The sequence below is a fragment of the Podarcis melisellensis genome (assembly GCF_964234715.1).
Source record: "Podarcis melisellensis genome assembly, chromosome: 4".
NCBI lineage: Eukaryota > Metazoa > Chordata > Lepidosauria > Squamata > Lacertidae > Podarcis > Podarcis melisellensis.
In genome coordinates, this window is record NC_138531.1 from 51,289,754 (window position 1) to 51,316,678 (window position 26,925).

The window sequence follows — 26,925 nt, forward strand, 5'->3', positions numbered from 1 at the left end:
GACATAAAAATCTCTGGCCAGATTATTCTCCCAATCAAACAAATTGCATCCTTTGTTTTCTCCAAGCTATTGCGCTGTGTTGTATCAAAAATCTAAGGGCAATGGCTAGCAACACACAATACTGTGAACAATCCACCCTAGTGTAGCTGTTGCCCACCAGTTCTGTAACCCCCATTTCATTGGGCTTTTTCATGAACCACACTGAGGTGCATGTAGATTTCATGGTAGCAGCACTCACAAGATTACATTCCCATGTCTTTGCTGTCTTAGATCCTCTCTTAAACTTCTAGACGTTGTTAAACAAACAGCTATACTCTTGAAGAAACAGTGCTAAAAGAAGCATGATTAATGAGACTAATTTGATTAAAAGTGCATCTTGATTGAGTTATTAAGCATGTTCAGACAAATGGAATTTGAACACTATCCCCCAAGGGAAATGTAATAGTTTTAAAGGGTCAAATTTGTTTCTTAAAAATTGCATTCATAAGGTAGGATGAAGGCCAAAACTTCCTATTCTCCTTTAATATAGACCAGCTGCAAATCTGGGTCTACTTAAAGTATGTACTACACTATATAGCTTAAGGTTAACAGCAATTCAGTCACGCAGCGATAAAGACAGCTTAACATGTGTACTTGTGAGCAGTGGCGGACTTTGGGCTCTCAAATTTCAACGATTCCCTGTGTGACGCTAAAATTTGGCACTCCTCCTCACCTCTGATGCTCCATTCTACGGCCTTGTTTTGGTGCTTTTTGTAGTGCAGCACCCAGTGTGACTACACCAGTTGCACTACCCTAAAACTGCCTCTGTTGTGAGAGGAAAAGATGCATTTAGAGTAACATCATTAATGAAGACTCAGTACTAACGGTAGCTGTAAATAATTGCCCAGGATTGAACATATGTACTACTGCACCCAGTGCGATGTTACACGGCAACATTATTTGAGGGCAAAAGCAGATAAACCAGCACAAATTATTCTTATAGCACATGGGTTGCCAGTGTGGTGCACACAGGTGCACATTCACCTGAACAGACTTTCCACAGAGTCCCATTCCTTCTGTCCCTCCCCTTGGTTGAAATTAGGCTTGAAAGAAGTACAGTGGTACCTCGGGTTAAGAACTTAATTTGTTCCAGAGGTCCGTTCTTAATCTGAAACTGTTCTTAACCTGAAGCACCACTTTAGCTAATGGGGCCTCCTGCTGCTGCTGCTGCGCCGCCACTGCACAATTTCTGTTCTCGTCCTGAAGCAAAGTTCTTAACCTGAAGCACGATTTCTGGGTTAGCAGAGTCTGTACCTGAAGCATCTGTAACCCAAGGTACCACTGTATTCTATTAGCTAGGGTGGGAAGTTTGCACCTGTGGAGAGATGGTTAACTCTTACTCTCCTTATTATGCTTGGGGGGGGGGGACAAAAACACTTTTCCCAAGCCTAATTTCTGGTTTGGGAGATGTCTAAAGTGCCCATGGCAATAAAAAATGGGCTCAAAACTTTGGGCACCCCATTACAGTGTTTGTGCTGGGGAATATGTTTCCATTCCTAGCCAGTTTTCCAGAATGCCCTGAGTAATTTATCCACTTCCTGCTTTCTGCAATTCCAAAGGACGGGGGTGTCTAGATACAGTGGTACCTTGGTTCTCAAACGTAATCCGTACTGGGGGTCCATTCCAAAACCAAAGTGTTCCAAAACTAAGGCACACTTTCCCATAGAAAGTAATGCAAAATGGATTAATCCCTTCCAGACTTTTAAAAACAACCCCTAAAACAGTAATTTAACATGAATTTTACTATCTAACAAGATCATTGATCCATAAATTGAAAGCAATAAACAATGTACTGCAGTCACACAATCAATCAGTAGCTGAACTGGGTTCCACACAGTCGCAAAAACAAAACAAAAAGAGCCACAAAAACAAAAACGCAAAATAGATAGCAAAAACAGACAGACCTCAGCGTAACACTCAAAATGGAAGTGTGGCACTCAAAATGGAAGCATAATACTCAAAATGGAGCATATTCGACTTATGAAAAAAGTTTGCAAACCGGAACACTTACTTCCAGGTTTGCAGTGTTTGGGTTCCAAGTGAGTACAAAGGCGTTTGAGAACCAAGGTACTGTACCACTATACATGCATAACCTGAGACATTACATAATCCAGTCTAGTTTTTGCTATTTATGTATTAGGCCCTGGAATGAGTTATTTATCAGAACTGTAAACTGCCCATTAATCTTTGGATGAAGGATGGTATATAAATTTCATAAAGAATAATAATAATAAATCTGTCTCCGATAAGTCTTGTAGTGCATTTAGTAAACCTTATTGTGGCATTTTTTTTGGACTAGAGTAGGCTTCCTCAGGGTTTGTTGACTTTACTGCAAAACAAATTAATACGGCTATGCCTCTGGAAGTTGTATGAGCCAAGGGTCTCTGTGATTTGGGCGCCTACATTTTGCAGAGACTTTGACCCACGCATAGTTTGTTTGCACATCACTTCAGAGGAATACATGGAGCTTGCAGAGAGGCCAGCAAGCTCGATTCTGCTTCGCTCATGCGCATGTGGACACAGGATTCCAAGTAGGAAAATAGCAAGCAGCTCCTGTTTCCCTATGTTGTTTGCCTTCGTTCTCCTTTGGTTTTCCGTCCATCTTTGACTGAGTGTTTTGATGGGGCGTCTGGTTGCTCACTACATTTTGCTGCTTTTCAAGAATTGGAATGTACAGCTAGGCTCTATCACTCTCAGAAATATTCTGATCAGAGTCTTAAAGTAGTACAGAAAGGCAACATGAAGATTTGGTGCCTAATTACAGTCCTTAAATTGAGGGCAGGAAGGAGGGTGAAAGTAAGGGCAAAAAAGACACTTGAGGAACATTCTAAACAATGGGCCGTCACTGGAATGCTGAATGAAAACATCTCATCCTTTTTTATTAGACAGAAAGCAAACAATGCTATGGAATTTGAACAATGCTGTAAAGGTTTGTCGTAAACAAGATACTGTTCTTCATAGGAATTTGCCATTCTTGAGAATATATATGTATATACCGTATATGTGTGTATGTGTTTATTGCTGTGATAAACAATAAATACGCTGCCACAGCACTTATGATGATAATGAGCCCGTAGACAGATACTTCCTGCCTCCATTTCCTATTCTGATAGCTCACCAGATCAGGGAGTACCAATAGAGGAAGTTCTTTGAATTGGAACTTCCTCTTCACTAATATCAGGCTGTATTCCTAACCCCACATACCTGAGAGTAAGCATCAATGAATTTAACAGGACTTACTTTTGAGTAGACATAGTTACGATTATCTTGTAATTCATTGAAAGGCTGTTCAGAAAGGTCCAAAATAAACTTCTCAATTCTTTAGATTTAAAGCACAAAACTGGAATCTTTTGTTGATCCATAGCAATTTTTAAAAATCATTATTAACTGATTTAGAGCCAGCTTTTAGGGCATAGAAAAATATCCCACTAAAAACCACATAACACCCCCTGAAAACCAAGCAGCAATAATTTATACAATAATGGTAATTGATTAGAACAGTTAATAAAAAAGTAGCAATTAATTAAAAGCTAATAATAATAATAAATTATTAAACGTTCCCAAAAATAGAGCCATGTGTATTACTTGAGGAAGAGACTTCCACAGACTTGGGGGCCTAGAACAATGTACAATGACTGATCTTTTACTGATGTTGTATATGATTATGTTTATAAAATGCTTTTTGCTTCTGTAGTTTGGTATTAATGTATTTAGAGACATTATGTTAAACTCAATATTAGTGCTGCTCAGAGTAAACCCACTGAAATTACTGGAAATTACTAATTTAGGCCCATTAATGACACTGGGTTTACTCTGAGTAGGACTAACATGGGCTACAACCCACTTTTATTTTTATTTTCTGAGAGAAAGAAATATGAAAAACATTTAAACTTAGGAAAAAAGCAGTAAACTTGAATTCTGTAAAGTGAACACAATATTTGTTACTAAATGTGCTCATGTCTGGTGTACTTGTCTGCACCACAGAACAAGGAATTCAGCCTGATTGTGTCTAAATTTGGCACTTGGTGAGGATAAAACCAAATTAGAAAGTGGTTCATTAAACTTCTTTATTTTCAAGTTAGAAATAACTCACTTTTAGTAGCTGATGGGCTGAGCAATTTTTATGGTGTTTTTAATTATGCTGTTTGTGTAATATAAAATAATTATTTTAATGCTTTTGTTTAATATACATTATGGTCTTATATTATTTTTTGTTCAACATCTGGTAACCATTTTTGGTGAAGAGTGGTATAGAAATTTGCTGTTAAATAAAGAAGAAAAGAAAATCCACTAGTTTGAGATCCAATCATGAAGATACATTTATTTAGACAGCACAACAAATAGAGATCGGAGTCGTGTCAAAATTTTTGTAATTCTCAATGCATGTACGGCAGGGAGTATGCACTGGGCTTAAGATCATGTTGGTAACCTCAAGTATGTTCCAGGAAAGTATATACCAACCTCAGCTCACTTTAAACTGGTGGTAAGTACTTTCATGACCAATATATGCCTGACTATATCAGCTGACTGGTTTTTTAAAAGTACAATGAGTTGTAGTTTGTCATACACATTGTTAGTCATGCTCATAGTAGCCCCATTAATGGGCATGACGAATAATTTCAATGGGTCTACTCTGAGAAAAGTTTGGTTACATACAAGCCATAATTTGGAAAACATTCCCAGGATCACTTTAAATTTCCCTCTGGGACTTAACTGTTAGTAACCTGTTGCACATAGCAGTAGTCATGGTATTGAAATGTCACTGCGTAGTCTACACAGAAACTGGGGTTGCCTTTAATGTTGTTTATAACAGTTGGGCAGAACTTGTCAGGTGAAGGTTAATTGCACTCCAGTTAAAGCAGTTCTCTGCACAGATGGGTTATCAGGACTGAACACTCATTACAAGATTAATCTCATTTCCGACAAGACTTCCCTTTCCTTCAACTGATTTTGCTCAGGCATTGGACCTGTCATCAGCCGTTAAGAGAAGGGTGGATTACCTCTGGGATATTTAATGCTTGTGTGCCATGAAACAATACAAAATGTGTGTCATATCGGCAAAGAACATCTTTAGGAGACAGCACATTTTCATAGCATTGTGAAGGTCGAGATTCATAAACAACTGAAACAATTGCAGTGCTTTGAATTAGCTCTTTTAATGAACCCAGGTTTAAGCAGATTCATCTTGAGATCTCCTTTCAGATGTCAGTGCTGTTCCAAACAGATTGTGGATTTATGAGTTTTGCTCAAAATATTTTGCCCTGATAGCTCACAAAAACCATCGAACTATCCATTTTTTGAAAATGGAAAGCCCGACAGTTTCCGTTAAAAGTTGTTTTGGCCAGAAGCAGTTGTATAAATATGGAAATGTAAGGATGCCCAAGTTCATGCAAGCATGATTAAAAGGCACAGGAGCAACACTTGGGGAAATCACACTCTGAAGAACTAAAGGAGCCTCTACGTTATCTTGCACACCTGCTTTTTGAGTTTTATTTTCAAACTAGGTAGGCTTCTGTTTTCTCCACAGGCTGAATATATAATCCAAAAGCAATATTGGCCAGAAAAGCAATGAGTAAAATAGACAAAACAAAAACTGTGTGTGTGTGTGTGTGTGTGTGCTTGTGAAAAACAGGTATCACCCAAACGGCACATGATCAGGATTTAATCCGTTAACATTTGCTGTTGTTTTGATCTAATTAATGGCTACTGTATTATATTTTATTTAACAAAATGTTTTCTTCTTCTTCTTCGGTGATCACTTGTGGCTGAGTAAGATTGTCTTCCATGAACACGTTAACTAGCCCCCCATTTCGGGGTGAGCGGAGTGGATCTTAAATAGGACTGCTCAGTCATGGATACAGCTGCTGTATCCATGCTACAGCTACTCAACCACCTCATTCCTTGAGTCAGAACAACTGAATCTGTATCCACCACCCATGTGCCGGTACATGACTAGGGGCCTCCAGATTTCACAGTTCTGCCCCCATTGCCATTTGCCGATCACCATGGGACTTCTTTGGGTTTGGGATGGGTTTTTGGAAGGCGCCTGTGTGTGAATTTATGTGTGTACATCAGTGCATGCTGACCAACGCACAGTCTTCGCAGTAAGGCTCTATTCCGATGGCATGGGTATCACGACTACCGGCCAATTCTTATCTGCTGCAGCCTTCATCCGCCTTCACAGCCCTTGTAACATTCTGCCTGTTCTGCCATTGAGGACTCCTTGGATCATTATTTGTCTAGCTCCTTCCCTTTGACAAAATGTATATACTACTTGATTCATCTAAAAAAATTAATCAGTTTATTAGAGAGTTGCTGTAGCAATAGTGGCTGAGAAAGTGAGCTCTGAATCAGAAAGTCGCCAGTTCACATCTCACCTTTGCTGTGAACTCATTAGGTGGCCTTAGGACAGCCTCTTTCTATCTCACCTTCAGTCCCACCACTACCATGCCCATGTTCAATAAGGGAGACAATAATACTGACTTGACTGGCAAGGTCGTTATTAGGATTAGAACTAAATAAAGCAATGTGCAAGGGGTGGGAAATCTTTGGCGCTCCAAATGTTGCTGAACTCTGACTCCCAGGAGAACCAGCAAGAGTGGCCAGCAGCCAGGGTCAATGTGAGTTGTAGTTCAGCGACATCAGGGAGGCCAAACGCTCCACCCCCTGAAATATTCAAATGGTAAGTATTATTATTTAACAAACCATCATAGATCAGTTTTCAATGCAGAAACAGCCCCAGAAAGAAGAGGGGTGAACTTTTAAAAAACAGTTTTTAGAGTTTTGCCTTCAGGCATCTTACTTCAATATGTGCTTTAATTTAGACACTTATTTTCATGATTTTTAAAAAGCAGAATTCCTGAAAGCAAAGCACCTAAATCCCAAACCTGTTTCTAAATCCCAAACCAATATTTCTTCGATGAAAATAGGGGCGTCCCATTCCATAATGATCATTTTACTGTTTATATGCCACACAACTTATTGGGTTGCCCCAGCACTCTGGGCAGCTTCCAACATATATAAAAACATAATAAAACATTAAACATTTTAAAAACTTCTTTATACAGGATTGCCTTCAGATGGCTTGGGGGTTGGATAACTCCATAGCCTCCAACATTTTTCCAATGAAAGTAGGGACATACTAAGGGAAAGCAGGATATTCCGGGATCAAATAAAAAACCGGGATGGCTTCTCTAAATCAGGGATGTCCCTGGAAAATAGGAACATTTGGAGGGTCTGGCCTGCATATTCAGTAGTGGGGGGGGGGGCGCTTGTCCAGATTGAATATACTTAGAAGCATGCCATATTTTTAATACTACTTAGGTTGCAATACCCTAACCACATACCTGGGAGTGAGCGCCACTGAATGGAATACAACTTACTTCTGAGGTGGCAGGTATAACATTGCATAGTTAGAATTAGAATGCCAGTCTCCCTATCACAGTGGTTTTGAACCAGTGTGCTGTGTCACCCCTGGGGTGCCTTGAATAGTGGTCAGAAGTGCCACTGGCAGCATGGACCCCATACCTCCTCCCTTCCCTCCCTCCTCTGATGCCCTCTCACACCAGTGGCTCTGGCTACAAGATCTCCAGGAGAATGTTGCCTCTGAGGCCAACCAGGGGGTGCTGGTTGCCAGGAGCTGAGGCATCCTCGGAGGAAGCAAGCAAGTGGGCAAGGACCCCTGAGGAGAGGGGAGAGGAGAGGATGCTGGGGGAACCCTCCACAAGAGAGGGTGACCGAAAAGGGGTGGAGGGCAGAAGGATTGGCAGGCAAGGGCGACATAAGAGGGCTGCTGTGACTCAGAGTGTGTTTCCTCACAGGGGGGTTGCAGAAAGTTTGTAGTTGGTCAAGGGAGCCATGGGCTCTAAAGGGTTGAAAACCTCTGCCCTACCATATCAAATCCTGAACACTGGCATTTATAGAAATATAGTAAATGATAATAAAATCATTAGCTATGCAGTCCTAGAGAAGTCAAAGGATCCATGCTAATAATATAAATGTACATAATTTTATGAGTAAAATGGGGAAGGAAAACATTGCCCTGAAATCACTGATTTTATAGATCTATGTGAAAATGGTCAGCGGATCAGCTACCTACGTATATGAGAAAAATTGCAGTGGAAGCTTCAGGCAAGAGTAATCTATTACAGCAAATAAAAAGGAATTATAGATTTGGAAGGGACTTCAAAGGACATCTAGTCCTGCTGGTGCAGGGAATCCATTCATAGCCTCCTTGGTGGGGGGCCATCCAGCAGCTGCTTAATAACTTCTAATGAAGGAGAATGTACTACCTTACAAGGTATTCTGCTCCACCATCAAACAGCTCATATTATCATAGAAGAACACATAGCCTTATCTGGAGCTAAGTTTATTTTGGGCATTCTGATATAACCAAAATAACACAACTTGGCAAAGATCCTGCCTGCTCTGTAACTTCCATGAAACTTCAGTAAATTCCAAAACAGAAAACAAAATATTAATAATACCAATCAACAGGCTAGCAAGTATGTTTACACAGTACTTCCTGTCGTGACCTCTAGCCAGCAACTGTTATTTGCTTCTGTAAGAAGCCTTTCCATTGACTTTAAAGGGTTCTGGATCTCGCAAGGACAAAAGGCAGGAGGAAAAGGGTAATAAGAGGAGAATTCCAGGCCATGCCTATGGTCAACTGCCCATAAATTATTGTGAGCACAATGGAAACAAAGATGTCAGACCACAGCAGTCCACTGAAAACCTATTTATTGAATCAAAATCAAGAATACCCTGGGTTATTTCAGGACATGCCAACAGATTTTTATCATTTCCAAAATAGTGGTTAGATATAGTGCTATGTCCAAACTCAGATCAGTTTTTAATTTTAATTATTATCTATATCCTGCCCTTCCAAAGGAACCCAGGGCGGCAAACACATAAATGCTAAAACAACTAAAATATCTAAAAGCAATTCCAATACAGATGCAGACTGGGAAAGATCTTTTCCTTGAAAGAGTAAAGTCTTCAGTAGGTACCAAGAAGACAACAGAGGTGGCACCTTTCTAACATTTAACAGTCCATCTCACTACAAACCATGAGCTGTAACCAAGGTTTGTTCTTGACTTGCCACTCATGCTTTGTCTGAGTGAGACAAACTATGAACTTAGGTTTGGATTCAATGGCTTAGCTCCTGGTAGCACAGAAGCATCATGCCCAAGGGAGGAGCAATTTTCTAAATGTTCGCCATAGTTTTAAGCAGCATTTAGAAGAACCAACTCCCATAGAAAACTGCCTGCTTCTGATATCTTTTACTGAAGATTTGCTCTAGATGACTCAACCTTTGGAGGTGAAACTGATGACTACCCAGGACTGGGCCTTTTTTGTAGTGGCACCTCATTTGTAGAATTTCTTCCCAGCGTACATTTGTGAGGTATGCATTATGATTTAGATGCCACTTAAAAGCTCTAACTTACCCAAGCATTTGACGGCATTTAATTTAGAGATTTTTACTGATTGTGTTCTGTTTTGACTGTTGTTTCTGAGAACTGCTGTGACTGTATTCTATAGTATTGTCTTGGCTACAGCTGTTGGTTAGTGAATCATAGAATTGTAGAGTTGGAAGGGATCCCAAGGGTAATCTGGTCCAGCCCCCTGTAATACAGGAATCTCAACACACAGTTCCCCATCCAACTTGAAACCATACCAATCCCTTCTTAGCTTTGCAAATGTGCTAGCAGTTTTATTGCCTTCTAATAAAGAAAGAGCTTAACCAAAAGCCTTGGCTTGGACAACACACTAAGCATGGTGTGGGGTCAAAAATGGCCAGGGAGGAGGAGTAAAGTGGTTGCAAGCTCCTCTCCAGAAGCCTGTACTGGTAAGCCAAAGTTTGTGGTGTTGTCTGATCAGGATCATGGCTTGTTTCCTCCCAGACAAACCACAGTTGATAAGCCAAGAGGAAAAGCACAACAACCCAGGTGCTGGCTTGTTTTTGTCCATGGGTGGCACAGCAAGAGCAAGATGAGCCCTGTGGGAATTCATTCAGCAGCATGCCTCCGCCTAGTGCTTGTGCAAACTATTGTTTTTTTAGCTCACTAATTTTACAATATGGATGAAATTCAAATGAAGCAGAAAGTTAGAGTATATTGCCTGAAATATTTTTAGTAATTGAGAGGTATCTGTGTTTATCAAAATCAAAAGCTCATTTGTATTTCACTGTACATTTTGAGTCACTGCTTATTATAGCAATCCGTATTATATACCTCTTGGGTGCAAAGGAATGCCTTAAATCCTGTGGAAATGAATGAGGCCCACTGACTATAAAAATACGTTGGTTTGCACAGTGAAGACAACTGAGGACTGAAGCTCCTTACTCCTAGTTTTTCAAATGTACTTTCTTCACAGTTAAAGAGTTATTTGACTTCAAAATTCACAGTCCACTGAGCTTGCTTGCATGAAACAATCTGCTATGTGACATAAACTGGCATGATATACAGTATCAGGGTGCTTCCAGACAGGGGCTTAATACTGCAAATGGTTTTTTTCAGAAATCCCAAATGAATCACTGGCAACAAGCTCGATTTTCTGCAGAAAGGGTAAATCCCAAATGGGAGGAGGCAGTATGAACTAATATTTTGATACCAGTATCTTTTGGATGCTGCAGAAATCTTACGTGCAGTAGGAGTACCAATCCCACGCTAAACACAAATCTGTTAGTACTCTCAGTAGTGTATTCAAATTGTTACTGTACTAACTATATTCATGGCATTAAGCACAAGCTGTTTATCACCCAGAATGTTTTGCTGGTTTCTTATACTATCATGTTCCTGGAAGTGTAAGAGCCCTGGTGCACTTCAGTTGGGTTTCTGGGTAATTTTGAAACCTCAAAGCATTTGAAATCACTGGCAAGACGCCTGCTGCATATTTACAGTTACACAGCTCTTTTACTTTTAAGGTTGCTCCTTCCTTTTTTCTTCAAGTCTCTAGGCACAACCAAAACAGCGGGTTCTTTCTTTTTGGTATGCTGCATTGTTCTGTGGAAGTGGGTTGCTTGGAGTTCACACTTTGTTTTCCTGTTGTTTTTCTGGGAAGCTGGCTGTGCTGCAAAAGATATGGGACTAATTTGTAGGAAATGGATCTGTTTGGGGAAGCAATAAAAGAGCAACTGCTTACACGCTCCCCAAATGTATGTTTTAATGCATGGCACATCTTAATGCCTGCAGAAAAACCTGCAGTCCGCTGACCTCCATAATTTTATAAAAACTTTTCTTTGACCTTCCTTCCTTACTTTTGCTGTATTATTTTTAAGAAAATAAAATAAACAAAGTGGAGTATTTCCCTTCAGATATAGCTTGAAAGTGGCTTGTTACATAGTTACAACAATTAGTGATGAATGGTTGCTACGTTGTGGCTGTGTTCTAGGACTTGAGGGAAAGCAGGTACAGTACTGTATCTTCATAGTTGGTTGTGCAACCATATGGCTGCTGTAGCCATCACCCATCAGTAATGATTGCCAATCTAATACCTCATCTAAAAATTCATTTAAAAGTACCACATACCTCTTTTAAGACTTTTCCACCTCAGAATGTCATTAGGAAAATGATACATTTGAATGGAACTTCACAATTTAAAAGCACAAAATTAGCATACCATACAAGGAGTTTTTGATATGGTACAGTCATTCAGTCATACAATTTGAAACCAGCATTCTGGAGTGCTACATTCTTGGTAGGGTTCTTTTCATGAACACATACATCAGCCATAAGACAGCCAGCTTTTGAATCTTTTTATTGTTTGGGAGAGTCACGGAAAGGTAGTAAAATAGTTAATATAGACATAGTATTCTCAGATAGATGGATGGATAGATAGATGATAGATATAGATAGATGATAGATAGATGTACAATGGTACCTCGGGTTAAGTACTTAATTCATTCTGGAGGTCTGTTCTTAACCTGAAACTGTTCTTAACCTGAAGCACTATTTCTGGGTTAGTGGAGTCTGTAACCTGAAGCGTATGTAACCTGAAACGTATGTAACCCAAGGTACCACTGTACTATAAATATCACCAAAATAGAAAACTTGAGGACAAATACACAGTCCACCCTACTACACACACAGGACCAATATGAATCACCCCTCCCATTTCCCAAGGTATATAGCACATGACTGAGCCATTACAGATATTGGGTGATCTCTGTGTGTCTGCTACATTCCTATCCATTCCTTTCTCACACTGGGGTACAAAATCCTAAAATAACTTGATAGACATCTACAGATCTCCTAATTCCTGTATTACCCAGTATCCTGATGCATTGTTTGTGCACCTCCCACCAGGAGTTTTATACTGAAGTTCATACTGAACTTATTTCTAAGTTCCAATTTTAAGTAGGTAAGTTATATTTTCCAAACTGGCAATAAAATTATGACCTAGGGAGGTTAGGGCAACATTTTTCTTACTTTTCATGCCAAGAGTTTTTGTTGTTCAGCTGCCCTGTCATGAATATTGTTATGAAGTTTGTGTGCCACCACCCCAAGCTCTGCCGAGTGCTAGCAAGATTCCAGGGGGTTCCAGGGTTGTGTTTCCATTGAGAAAAAGGAAGTTCACCTGGAGTCTTCAGTGGAGGGGGTGCAGAGTATTATACCCCAAGAGTGTCTCTTGTTGCCCCTCTCATAATTTCAGCAGGCTTGAATCCAAAGCAGCAGTCAGTCATGGTTCCTGGTCTCTTGGTGCAGCCTTCTCCAGCCAGTGCCAGGATGGTTTGCCTACTTCCTCCTTTTTGTTCCCAGAACACCTTTAGATTTCAAAAAGGACACATTTTCCTGTGACATCACACCCCACTGTCACCTTTTCCAGATTCAAAGATAATCTTCATGCCACAGGTCCAATTTTACAGCAGACCATTATGCGGTTGCTATTTTGAAAATGGGGAAAACTGGGAGGAAGAGCTCAAGTATGCTATAATGTATGATGACAGTCTCACTTGCTAGCAATTTAATGCAACAATTATATGCATGCCTACTCAGAAGTAAAGATAAGTGAGTGAAGGATTGCAACCTGAGACAATTACTGGTAATTCATAGGCTTAGTTCTGGTAAAGCAGAACTCATGGAAATAATGTTTCCATTTAATTAGATATTTGTATTTACTTCCTCATAAAAATAGGTAGAATAAATAGGTATTAATATTGAAATCATTCATTCCCCCGCCTTCATTTGGATAACATGTCCATATACACACAAGGCTGAAACTTTGCATTCCTCAGTTTGCTTGAGGTCTGGCATTACTCATCAGAGAAGAGCTTTCAAAAGCTATGGAATGGCTTTGTGCTTTAAAAATGTATGTGCAGAGCAGCAAAAAAGGCACACAGCAGCAATTCATTTTGTGGCTGCACCACAGAAAAAGAACTGAAGTGATACATTTTTCATCTTGGAGAAGCACATATCCAGCATCTGCTGCTGTTTAATTTACTGTTGTTAACACCTTCAGTGAAAGGATTTGCAATTTTCCCTAAAAACACTCCAATGACTGGAACAACAAGACCCAACCTCTTCAGCCGGAGTAAACTATGTAATTTAGAACAACTTGCAGTACTTAATTAGTATACCTTTTGGCTCTTCAACTTTTCCCCTTGTTGTGGTGATGAGGCTCGTTAACTAACTGGAAATTGTGTTGGGGTTTTTGTGATTTTGTCAGAGAGCAAATCATTCTAAGGACAGTGAAGTGAATATTGTAGTTTACAGTTATATAAAATGTACAAAGTGTTGTTAAGGCTGCTAAGAGTTGTTAGGAGATTCCTAGTCTCCACACACAACTACAAATCACAGTTCCCTGGTTGTTAAACAACTCTGGGAACTATAGTTCTGTGCGTGGAATAGGGGTATCCTAACGACTCTCAACACTCTTAACAAACTGCAGTTCCCAGGATTCTTTGGGGGAAACCATGGCTGTTTAAACTGGTATGATACGGCTTTAAATGCATAGTGCAGATGGTCACTGCTGTGGATCAAAACCTTAAAGTTCTGTACAATATGCATAACCTTTCTCTCAGGTCATTTTGTTGCTTTCTCTTCTCTGGATTTCAGGAAGCATTATCAGTTGTGAGTGAAGACCAGTCTTTATTTGAGTGTGCCTACGGAACTCCCCACCTTTCTAAGGCAGAGATGACAGCCTCCTCTTCTAGTGAATATGGGCAGACATCAAAGATGAGTCCACGAGTTCCCCAGCAGGACTGGTTATCGCAACCTCCAGCCAGAGTCACCATCAAGATGGAATGCAATCCAAATCAAGTTAATGGCTCAAGGTAATAAAATAAAATCTTTCTTTGCATCTGTTTGGGCAAGGCTTTGCGCTCTGAATCTTCCTGAATCGAAGAATTAGGAGCAGGCCTAGTACTTAGATGGTCCCTTCCCTGCTGCCTCCTTTACCAGGTAGACAGGCAAACAACCAGTGGCGTAGCGTGGGGGGTGCAAGGGGGGCCGGCCGCACCGGGCGCAACTTCTGGGGGGGCGCGCTCGCTGCCTCCGGAGTCGCCCAGAGCCCCATGGCAGCGGCTCTCAGCGCTCGCTGCGGAAGGCGCGCCAGGCAGCCCCTCCTCACCGACGGGCAGCGTTCACCTGCGGGGCTCGGCCAGCGCGCAGGGCTGGCCGCATGGAGTTGCCGGGGAGCCGCCGCCGCCTGCCATGCCGCCCTGGCTGCTTCAGCCGCGTCCGACAGCCGGCTCGAAGCTCCTTCCGGCTGGGTCTCCCGATGGGGTGCTGCGGGCGGAGGCTTCGGCACCAAGCGCCACGCCACCCACCCGCCCCGACGGGGCCCGCCCACCCGCGCCGGAGGCTGGCCAACCCACTGGCCCCAGAGGCGCCCCCTCCCCGCGCCAGAAAGAAGCCGCGTCGGGGCTAGCCGGGCCGGGGAGGGAGACCGAGAAGGCTGCGCCGCGACGCCCAAAGACGTGCGTCTTGGCGCAAAGGGGCCCGCGGCACCCAGACGCGGAAGGGACCCTCTCCCCCTGACCCGCCACTGAACTGCAATTCCCAGCTCCCTTGGCAAATCCCAGTGCCCAATCCCCAAGATGCTTTATTTGAGGCAGGGGTCCTTTAATTGCAAAAACAGCACCACGGAGGGCAGTAGTCACTACGAAGTTTGTCCCAGAGTAGAGCCATCAGTATTAATGACCATGGTTAGGGGTTAGGGGCGCAAATTACTTGCCTTGCCCCGGGTTAGGGGGCGCAAATTACTTGCCTTGCCCCGGGTGCTGACTACCCACGCTACGCCGCTGCAAACAACACCAAAACTAGGAGATCCAATGCTTATTTAAATGTGGATTCTCTACTAAAGGAGGCAGATGGAAGGTGGAATAAATAATATTCCCAAAGTGCTTTATAGAAAAGTGCATTTATGCAGCTCAAATTATTGTAACATCCTAGTGCTGCTTGCAGAATGGCAAGTAGAATGGGGGAAAACAAATAACAGTAGGCTTAATATTCAGTATATTGAAGAAGAGTGCAACTTCTCTTTAGCTTTTTTCTTAATTAGCTCCCAATTTTGTATTATGAGCCCATTTGTGGCTAACCCCCCATGCAGCCTGTTTTTCAAAATGATTTGCTGTGAAGAAGATTTGCATCAGCAGAGCACTTTCAAAATGAGGTTTTGAGACCAAGTGTGAGACCACACTTCCGCTTGCCTCGCTGTCCCCCCCCCCCCGGGCCGCTCTTTACTGCTGAATTAAAGCAAACATCAATCAGTTTTTCAGCAGATTGATATTTGCCCCAATTCAGTGGTAAAGTGTGGGTTGTTTACTACAGGGAAAGCAGTGGGAGAAATGGGAAATGACTTGAACCCATGCCTAGAAAGCACAAGACAGGCAGGAAACCCATTGAACCCATGCTTTGTAGACAAGGGACAAGCAAAAGTGTGGACAAGCTCCATATCTAATGTTGTTCCCATAGTGGGCTAAAGGAGCTGTAGACGACCAAACACCATTCAAAATTACATGCTATCTTTTTGCTTTGGGGCAGAAGCATGCATTTACAAACTTTAAAAAAGAAGAATGCTTTGGTCAATTTCCGCATATTAGAGTTATCCAAATGCAGCTTTAATCCTTATAAAATTACTTGTGTGCATTGGCTCTCATGTCTGAAACAGACTAATTGCATTGGTATATTTCCAGGTCATTATCTGGGCTGTATGTTGGAATCTTTTGATTCTGCAGCCATGAGATTTTGGCCATAAATGCATCATGTTCTAGGTTACCAAAAGTTCATCAGTAATACAGGCTGATTTCATTTTGAGTGGGCCTCAAATTCCCATCATATTTTAAAATGTACACTTTACAAATGAAGCTGATATGGAATTTATAGTAAACTGATAAGTCCAGCTCTACGTACCGTTAGGTACAGCGAGGCAACCACTTCACCTGATAGACACTTAGTGCCAGCAGGGGCAGCTTCTTCCCCCTAGTGATCCCTCTTGAGCCTTCCCAACAGGTTGCAAGAGTACCGGTAATTCCTCAGAAGAGGGCAAAGCATCAAAAACCCATAGACCATATTGTGAATTCAAATAAAATAAAATCAGCTCTAACCTCAGTTCTTGGCGTTTGGGAATAGCGGACTGCAGAGGCAGTTTAGTAATGCAGATTATGTTTGGTCTACCTACAGATATGAAAAAAATATGTTTCATTAAAGCAAATTCTGTGCATGTTCAGGGTATGATGCATCTTATGGGCAGCAAAATGTCTTGGTAGGTCCTTAAAGCTAGAAAAATGTGAAGCTCTTGTGTAGCACAGTCTTAAAATATCCGTGAGTTCTTATTTCAAGTAACAAATTCTCCAGACATTCAGAACCTTGGTTTGATGCCAGGTGTCTAATCATGGAGGAACTGTGCTAGTTTTATTCATGCAGCCTTTTGGTCTCAGTAGGCGAGCATAAGCTAGAAATTCAGGTGTTAGAGGGGCCCCCAAGGAAAGCTGTTGGTTCAGGCATTTAATAGACCTACTAATGTTGGAATTGCCTCAAGGAAATGTGATTTGTTCTCAACTAGTGGTCATTCTTCATGTAAGCAAGTACATCTCCAAGGATAACCTAGTTTAGCTGATATTTTAGTTCAGCTTAGCACAGAAAGTATGGAATTGTGTTGGTTGATTGATTCCATTTATATCCTGCTTTTTCTCAAATGATTTCTATGTGGGATCCCCACCCCCATTTTATTATCACAGCCATCCTGCGCAGTAGGCTAGACTGGGAGATAGTTATTAACCTAAAGGTACCCTAAGAGCTTTGTGTGTGAGTAGAGATTTAAACCTGGACACTAATGCAGGTGTAGCCAAAGAGGTACCTTCCGGTTGTTTTGAACTCCAACTTCCATCAATCGACGGTAGCATAACAATAGTGAGGGATGGTGGGAGTTATAATCTAGCATCTGGAGGGCATTGCATTGGCTACCCCAGCTTTTACCACTACACCACACTGACTCTTATGTGATTCACACACCACACGCACACACACTTCTGCTTATGGGCAGCATGCTCTTGTTTTGGCAGCTTCAAACAACATGAGATTTCCTACTCTCAGAAGCAAGCATAGGAGGGCTGTGGCTTCCAGCTCACTCTTTATTTTATGGAACCACAAGCACAATGTGCTTACAAGTTCTCGAAATGAAATACAACTTGGGAAATGTAATCCATTGCCATTATAATAGAATTTCTATGAAATAATAAAAGGAAAACAAGAAAAAATGGATTTAGAAACTTGTAGGCCAACTGGGAAGCTATTGTGGTTTTGGTATTGGTACCAGCATATCAGATTTCAGAATTCTCCCAGCACCAATATAATTGTAAATTAAGTATATAAGGAACATCATTTTGTAACTGCCAAGTTAGAGCTCCCACTCCCTCAGCCCTTTCTTCACTCTAACCTCATACACAAGAAATATTGAAGTGTCTGCTCTAATGGAGAAAGGATCATGTGTAGTAAAACTTAAACCAGCTGTTTCCCTCCATGCAAAAGCAAAGAGCAGCGCTGGTAATATTTATAGCTTCCCTGGCCTCCAGTGAGCCAGATGCTGACTGCCTTAATTTGCTATGATGGCCTTAAGGCACAAAGCAGCTGGAATGTGCAAAGGAATCAAGGAAAGAGGGATGGGGGATGAGTGGACGGCCTTCACGTAACTTTATTATGGTGTCAAAAGCATAGAGTATAATGTACTATATGTGCATCTTGATAAACACCCATCTCTCATTTATCTGAAGTTATTGCTACTTGTCTGTAGCATTTTGATGTGGTCAAGTTGGGCAAGGCACTGGTACCATTTTTGACCAGAAACCAGCATACAAGGAAGAATGGATTCTAAAACATGTTGGCCTATAGTTTGGGTCCAGGGTTGTGAATGAATTACAGCTAGGCTTCACTCTTTGCCAGGCACACTTCCCTGTAGACTGCTTTTCTGTTATTATCATCTGTCCCTTGGCTATTCAGAAATCAAACAGATTTTCCTTAAACAAGCCTTTACCTTGTAGGCAGCTCCCTTCCTGATATTTGTAAGCTACCGGCTACCTATATGTTGGGTTCCAGTTGTGCCTACCCTTGTTTAGCTCAGGACTTACAGCATGCATCAAACTTCAGATATGCAAACCCTCTACAATTAGTTGATTCACACTTTTTTCTAGAAACAAAGTAATACCAGACTTTAAATAACAAAATCCACATACTCATGTTGGCAATGGTACAGGGCACATCCACATTTAAATGGCTAGGTTTCCTTACAATGAGCATGAATGTGGAGAGCCATGCTTTCCTCAACTTCTTCTGTGTCTATTTCAGGGAAATCAGGCCAATAAAAGAAAACATAAAATAAAGTGTGAATTGGCTCTAATGAGACTGGTATTGCCGTGCGTAAAGTAAAAATAAGTGATTTGGCTGCATGTGAAATGAGGTATATCAATTTTGTCCATCTTTCCCCACATTTTTCTCTCTCACTACAGCTGAACTAAGTTCTCATGAGTTTCAGAGAACACAGCACAGGTGCTTATTTGTTTGGATGTTGGGGGCAGGGGTTCAGATCTCCCACTGCACATGTGGGGTTCACTTTGCAGTCTCTGGGGCTGAGACCTCTACTAACTTGTCATTTTCCTCAGTTGATTATAAAGGTAAAATTCTTGAGCGCATGCTTCTGGATTCCAGGGAGAAATGCTAATTTAGTCGTTTCTCTGTTTATATTCAGTTCAGAGACCCACCCTAGCAACTCCCAAGAAGTGTGCCAAATACTGATTGCTACCACTCAATCTTTTAAAGAGTACACTGAAAAGTGTTTATTGTACTTTTAATGCACGATTGCCCATGACAATAGGACAGACTGAAACTGATGATATATTCTTCATTGTTGCAGGAAGAAGTTTATATCTTTTACATTCCATTGTTGTTGTTTTTCCAGAGGAAAGAAATAATGTAAATTTGTACAATGATCTAAAGCATATTACTAGCAATGCTTCTCTTTTAAATTATTCAAAATCATTTTTATTTACAAAAACACAGTAACCAGACTGCACGGTCCATTTGGGTCTCATCAACATTATCAGTATTGTTATTTAACCCTTACCCTTTTTCTTGAGAAGGTGGGTGGGTAACAGTGATTTTAAATAAAAGTACTGCATGTCTGATTTTTTTTTTTAAATGGAATGTTGTCACATTTAATTCTGTTTTGACATATGGCAGCCTCCATGCTTGCAGTTTGCTCTAGAATTAATGTAATCTGCTTTCTTTTTTACTGTGAAAAACCCAAATGATATATACACTTTACCATTACTCCCATCTTTTTGAAGGCTTGGTTCAAAGCACTCAGTGTATGCATATCCCTGTATTGGTAGGAGTGGTGCATAACTGGAAGCTCTTCTTCAAAAAGGTCTGCCATAGTACATCACTTTCAGGTACCAAATATACCAAGACTTTGAGAAGAGCTGAGTGCATTAATTCTAGCCTGAAGTTTAGGCCAATTTGTCTCCTAACAGCATGCTATTTTTATGCCTGTTTTTATAATGTATTTATGCTGATTTGCATTTTTTTGTGATTTACTGATTTGTGCACCAGTGGAGAAAGACAGTATGCATATTTTTAGACGTTCAAGAGATGCAACAGTGAGTGTCCATCAGGCCTAAATCATATGCCTGCAAATCCAAACTCCATTTCCATTTCCAAAAATAAAGTAATATGGAGTCAGATCCTCAAGTTTTTACACTTCCAGCCTCCACCAGCGGAAGGCATTTTAGTATCTAAAGTAGACTCCTGGAACAGCATTGCTTGACAGATAGATGAGCATTTCAGATCAGCATATAGCAAAAATCCTCTTTCACTTGTGAACCTGCTTACTGAAAAGTATTATTCAGGAAATCTTAAATTGTTTCCTTAGGAATTCCCCTGACAACTGCAGTGTGGCAAAAGGAGGAAAGATGTCCAGCAACACAGAAAACGTTGGCATGAACTATGGAAGCTATATGGAAGAAAAGCACATCCCACCACCAAACATGACCACCAATGAACGGAGAGTTATTGTTCCAGCAGGTGCGAAGACAAATGTTTTTAAATAACCTTTTTAAACTGGGCCCGCCCAGTCATTAAACACAGTTGGCCATTCAGCTTAAACACCTTTAGTTCCACACATTTCAGCAGGAGCCTGGTGTACATACTTAGGAATATATCAGTTGCAGCTTGCCCGGTGAGGTGGCACTGCAGCGCTAGCTTCCTGGCCATTTCATTGGTTGTAGGGGCGTTGTTGTACCAAGATGGGAAGGGAGAAGCTGTTGGAGAGATGTCAGAGAATTCTAGTGAAAACAGAAAAGGAAGCAGAAATTCATGCAGTTTGCTTGTTCATCCTGCAGTCTAGAATGGAAATCACTCAAGCCAATATGATTGGTATTCATTCACATAGGTGTGTTTCAAAGTCTGTAAGTAATATGTAATTATAGTAATTACTTTTTTACATTGTTTTGATGCTTCATTTACACTGAAATCAATGTAAGACACAAAAATCATGTAAATAGGTAATGTATGTAACTTGCATTAAATAGTGGACAGTGAAGCAAATAGCATAATATTTGGCAGAAACTGAACTGCAGCAGAATGGAAACAGCACTGATTGTGATGAATACAGTTTGGAAGGGAAATCGCTGCCTTCTGACATCCCTATAAAGGGTACACTAATCAAGTTATGGATCTCTGTGTGTGATCCAGCCCACAACTAAGCATTTCTAGTCTTCTGTAGGATTTTGTGAGAATAGGCAGACCACGTAAGCCTTATGGCAGAAGAAAGAGACATGAACTGCCAATTGGAATGAACTGAAGTTATTCCCTGGAGCTCTTAAGGATATCAACACCCCATCGAGTCCAGATATATATCAACTGAATTCAAGCCTCCATAACAGCAATTTTGTATTTTCATAAACAGGCAATTGCATTTCTGATAAGTACAGTATAAATTATTAGCTATACTGTGGTCAGTTGTATCTTTTGTGGTAGAGCCCCTAAATATAAAGCAGTAATTAGTATACACACATATACCTGCTGGCAAAAGATGTACAAGTAAATGATAATCTAGGATGGCTAGTGTGTTAGATATGGATGGAGGAACTAGTGCTCTGTTGAATTTTTGTTGAATTTCTGGCATAAAAGTAGCTATTCCAGCTGATTATCACTGCTGGTAAACCTTGAACATCAAATGGGGTTGTTGATTCCTCTGTTTTATGCACATTTTGGCGAGTAAAAAACTAATCATAATATTCCCTTATCACTTGTGGTTTACATTGGTATATGGGGCTAATCTTTAATGAAAAGAAGATTGGCCTTTACTCATGCTACTCTAAAAGGAATATATATTCTACTTCTGCTGCATTGCTTAACTTTCCCACAGTTATATAGTGACATGAATCCATAGGAAAATTAGATGTGGCTAAAATGACAAGTTGAAATTCTGTCAGTTATTTGTCAAGCTACACACTTGTTGCATAATCTTCTACACATACTCAGATAATGCTTTACTTACAAACTGATCCAGTGGATGATAAAAATGTTCTGAAACAAGCCACAAAGCAGCAGCACTTCCCAAGCAATCTGGTCCAAAAATGGGCCATTGATACATTTCCCAGTCTCTGAACCGTGAGTGATCATAAATAGCTTTCTTCTATCCACATCTGTCTTAAATACATTTGGAAATTGATGTAAATGTTGTTCAGGGAGCAAGAGGTCTGTAGGCATAAACAGCTGTTTGCTGAGCTGCACAAGAAATATTTGAGCAAAGTCCTGCTATCTGACTGCCAGATGTTTTTCATTTATACACAGCCATTACAGATTGCAGGATGATGTGGCAAAGAAAAAAGAAAAAGGGGTGGGGGAGCGAGATTAATAGTTCACAGCTAAGCTGGGTCACTGTGCAGGGCCTGGTGTTCATATGTCTTGCTGGACCACTTCCATGAATTAGAAGAGAGTGACACTGAATTACTGTGGTTGCACTCGTGCCTGCAGAATTGGTTTCAGTGGAGGGCATTGGGTGACTATACCTCATTCTCTGGCTGTTAAGCTGAGGGGTACAGGAGAGGATCAATTCTGTCCTGTGCTGCTCAATATCTGCATGAAGCCATTGGGAGCAGTCAGTAGAGGATTTGGGGTGTGGTATCATCACAAGTCTGATGACACCCAGCTCTGTTTCTCTGTATCGCTCAATCAGGTGTGGCCATGCTTGGACACAGTGGTGGGCTGAATGAGGGCTATTGAGTTGAAGCTGAATCATAACAAGCTGGGTGTTCTAGGAATAGGTGGCTTCCATGCACTCGAATCAAGCAGTTTACCGGTTCTGGACAAGGTTGCATTCTTCTTTAAAGAACAGGGGTGTAGTTGGTGCTGTTCATTGAGCAGTGGTTGACACTGGGGTGAGGGGGGCTTGCTTGCAAAGGTCAGAAGATGATAGGCTATGCTCCAGTGTCTGCACAGACTTAAGACCAAGTTCGCCAGGCTTGATATTCAGCATGAAATGGATGACAGCCTTTTTGAGCTGTCAGACGAAACTGATGAGACCAACAAGGTGTGGGGTGGTTCTACGACACAGAAAGGTGGGAACCTGACAAGCCCATTAGATAAGCAGGGAAACTGGTGAATATATCTTTAAAAGAAGGAATGCAGTAGCGGAGGATTGGGGATCTGCTTTGGAACTAGTGGAGGCGAAAACTGAAGTCATTTTGGATCAAATTGTGGGGGGAATCAGTCTGAATTGCAGTTCTAAGAATTGTGATGAAAGACCTGTTAATGGCTTGGGATAAGTAGTCAAGAGATCAAGGGTAGAAAGTGTGCAAAAGAGGGAGCATCTTGACAATTTGCTTTCTGTTGTTAGCCGCTCTGAGCCCAGCTTCGGCTGGGAAGGTGGGATATAAATAAAAATTAGGGCATGTGGACAGGAAAACAGCTGTGCACACCCAGTTCCTCAAAATTGAGAGGAGTGACTATTCCAATGACTTGGAAATGTCCCTACATATTTGATGCTTCCCTGTCTGACCTGAATGGCAGATTCCTTCTAGCCAAAGGTTCCATTGCTTTTTAGACATCATTATTGGAGTGCTTCTATGCTCCTAATGCAGGGCAGTATGGCTTCTTTCAAACTTTTTTTGGACACTTGGCAAAACTTCAAAACCTATGGGTCAATATGATAGCTACTTTTTGAGGTCATGACTTGTGGGTGATGTTTTCTGCCATTTTTAAAATTTATTTTTTACTATTGAACCACAGGTCACATTTTCAGCCACTTTTCAGGGCCTCCTGAAAATAGATCTTTGTGATTTCCTGATTCCTAACTATTGAGAACTGTTCTGGAAACTAACTTTATGATTGCATTTTAATTTGTGTTTATTAAAATGTTAGCTTACTGGTTTTGCTTATTGATTCTCTTTTAAGGTTGTAATATGCCTTGCAATCAATATGGAAAGTGGCTTAACAATAAATAAATGCAATTGATAAATAAATAATAAATAAATGGCATACCTTGACTAAAGAGTACAAAGGGCTACAGTGAAAAGGGTAGTTAGTTCCACTTTAGCATAATGTCTTCTCATAATAAGCACTATTCAAGATACATGACGAGAAAAATGAATGCTCAGGCATGTTTTTGAAAGTGTGCCAAACACTCTGCCTCAGGCATTAGGAACAATTTACATCCAACTGAATTCAGTAAAAGAGTTTCCATTGAGTTCAATAGGGATAGATGGCACACATCCAATTTTCGCCTAAGTTTTGGTTCCTTTTGATGGAATAAACAGATTCCTGGGACGAACACACTGTGCCAGAATAATTAATACTGGCTTGTATTCAGTGTAGCACTAAGTAACGCATTCCGATGGTGCAAAGATTTATGCTTATACACAAAATTTTACCCCCCTTTCCTCTCCCCAGGTGCCCCCTAAATCTCCTCTGGGTTTCCCCTCAATCATCCACATCAGATTTGGGAGGGGTAACAGAATGTGCATGGGGAGGGGAGGGGGTGAAATCATAAACCCTTGTGCTAATGGAACAATTGCATTCGATGCTACCCATTGTTCAGTAGTGCATTTGCTATGGGGGAGAAGCTCAGTCAATTTTGTAGCAGAACTCATTCTCCATAACATTAACACAATGAAACTTTCTGCTTTTCAAAACAGATCCCACATTATGGAGCACAGACCACGTACGCCAGTGGTTGGAATGGGCAGTCAAAGAATATGGCCTGCCAGATGTGGACATTGTGCTTTTTCAGAATATTGATGGGAAGGAATTGTGTAAGATGAACAAAGATGACTTCCAGAGGCTAACACCAAGCTATAATGCAGACATTCTTCTCTCACACTTACACTACCTCAGAGAGAGTAAGAACCTTTTCTTTGTTGATGGCTTCCCCTCCTCCCAAAAAATGTTTTGTCCACTGCAATTTCTACTGTAATGCTTATTTCAGATTTCTCTTTCAAATGCTATGCTCACAGCGTTCTTTAAGCAGACTTCAAATCAGGGAAATTTTAACCATTTTAGATATTACAAGAAAACCAAAAATCAGTTCAAACATAATCTATAATAAAAAGTTGTAATGTTTTTTCTGGTCACATGCATTTCCCTTTTTCCATTACTGAAATGATCATTCTAAATGAGATTATATACATAATAATTTGAAAAGAAATTCCAGGCATGATTTTAAATGTGTGTGCACAAAGGAGCAGTATATAAGACTCTCACAGAAATAGGGCTTGTATGATGTTAGGGTGAACAAAAGAGTCCCCTGAATATAGATAAAATTAAACTTATAAGCAGCATTCAAAGATGAGAGGAGGAGAAAGCGAATTTGTTATCTGTGGTATAGACAATGTTGCATAACTGAATAATAAAATGTCAAAGAACAATTTCTGTTTTTAAAAATCAGGCAGTGCAACACCAATATGACATTGTTTTTCACAGGCTTTCTAGTTGTCAGTATTTTCTACAATATTCTTAATTAAAGCCCTGCTTCCAGCATTATTATAAACCCACTCCCACAAAGAGCAGAATGAATTGATGCTAGGCTGACCAATAAACAATCCTATCAGGATAAAAGAAAATGGTTATTAAGATAATTCTGAATATATATTTTTAAAATTTTGGTGTTGCTTTTTGTTTTGTAGCTCCTCTTCCACATTTGACTTCAGATGATGTTGATAAGGCCTTACAAAACTCTCCACGGTTAATGCATGCTAGAAATACAGGTAATGCTGTCACGACTCCCCTCCCTATAGGCCATTTTTTTAAAGTTAAGGTTATCTATGAGACAAATGCATGCTAACTGTAAATTAAGAAAGAAAGGCAGGGTTTAAGAGTGTAATATGCTTCCTAGTCTTGGTGGGAATTGCTTTCTTTCTCTCTTGCTCTCACACACACACAAGCCATACACAGATAAACCATTTAGGCTCAGATACAGTAATTGATTTGGATTAAGCTCTTCATGAGTTCTCTTAGAAGGAAATATGGCCTCTGAGAAAGAGAATATTCATGTACCTACATCCTTTTTATGTGCATGAACACACACATGCAAGCACTCAGATAATACTCTTGCTATTGCTTCTCATCCCAAGAGTGAAACATAAAGACGAAGAAGAGAAGACACGTGTAGCTCAGCTGTGCCATTTCCTGTGGGAGATTGTATGTTTGGTCTCCCTTGCTTGGAAAAAAGCCCCCATATAAAAGTAGCATGTTAGAGATAAGAGAGCACTAGCCTAGTCAAATTTTCTGTGTACGGGAGATCTCTATAAATCCATTATGCAATTAAACATCTTAATGAGAGAAGAGTGAAACAGGTCATCTGAACAAACAGCCATGGTGAACCTCTCAAGCACCTTTGAAAGCTTAGCCTGTATCCAAGTAGAGCATAATTTAAATGTAGGGATCTGCATTCAGTGTCTTTGATCAACTGGTGCAGGTCTGTGATTTTGCTGTCGCAGGAGCAAATGTGTGCTGTATTGAGCTGCCCATCCAAAAGAGGGCTCTCTTGAATGTGGCACACCATGTACAGAATGCCCTTACTTAGGATGCCCACCTTGCAGCTGCACTGCCATCATTTCAGAGCCAGGTGAAAGTTGTTGTTTTTTAATTCTCCCAGGCCTTCTACCATATTTTTCGCCCTATAGGACGCACCGTCCCATAAGGTGCACCTAGTTTTTTGGGGGGGAAATAAAGGGGGAGAAATTATTTTTTCCCCAGGCACGGGGCTGGGGTGGGGGAAGCCCGAGCTTCCCCCGACCCCAGCCCCCAAACAGGCAGCTCTCTGCAAGCCATGGGAGCCCAGCACCGGCTCCCGCTGCTTGCGGAGAGATCCGCGAAGCCTGGACGCGCTGAGCTCAGCGCGCGCAGGCTTCGGCATGCAGGCAACTTTCCCGCTGCTTGCAGAGAGGTCCGT

General features: G+C 41.0%; 3 protein-coding genes across 10 annotated transcripts in view; 2 read left to right on the forward strand and 1 right to left on the reverse strand.

Moving 5' to 3' along the window:
* ETS2 (ETS proto-oncogene 2, transcription factor) overlaps positions 1 to 26,925 on the reverse strand; it is a gene marked incomplete at its 5' end in the record, with an annotated part of 328,432 nt that overhangs the window by 170,615 nt on the left and 130,892 nt on the right. The gene's annotated exons all lie outside the window — the stretch shown is intronic.
* Positions 1 to 26,925, forward strand: part of ERG (ETS transcription factor ERG) — a 115,349-nt gene that overhangs the window by 79,869 nt on the left and 8,555 nt on the right. For 7 of the 8 annotated variants that reach the window (XM_081908759.1, XM_081908758.1, XM_081908756.1 and 4 more), the window contains 4 exons: positions 14,094 to 14,311; positions 20,404 to 20,555; positions 24,671 to 24,874; positions 25,658 to 25,738. In XM_081908759.1, coding sequence (XP_081764885.1) covers positions 14,094 to 14,311; positions 20,404 to 20,555; positions 24,671 to 24,874; positions 25,658 to 25,738 — 655 coding nt within the window. The remainder of the gene's footprint in view (positions 1 to 14,093; positions 14,312 to 20,403; positions 20,556 to 24,670; positions 24,875 to 25,657; positions 25,739 to 26,925) is intronic. The other variant, XM_081908762.1, reaches the window with a different exon arrangement.
* Positions 24,598 to 26,925, forward strand: part of KCNJ6 (potassium inwardly rectifying channel subfamily J member 6) — a 264,246-nt gene continuing 261,918 nt past the window's right edge. Inside the window, exon 1 of the mRNA XM_081908768.1 lies at positions 24,598 to 24,602. The gene's annotated coding sequence lies outside the window, so the exon portion shown is untranslated. The remainder of the gene's footprint in view (positions 24,603 to 26,925) is intronic.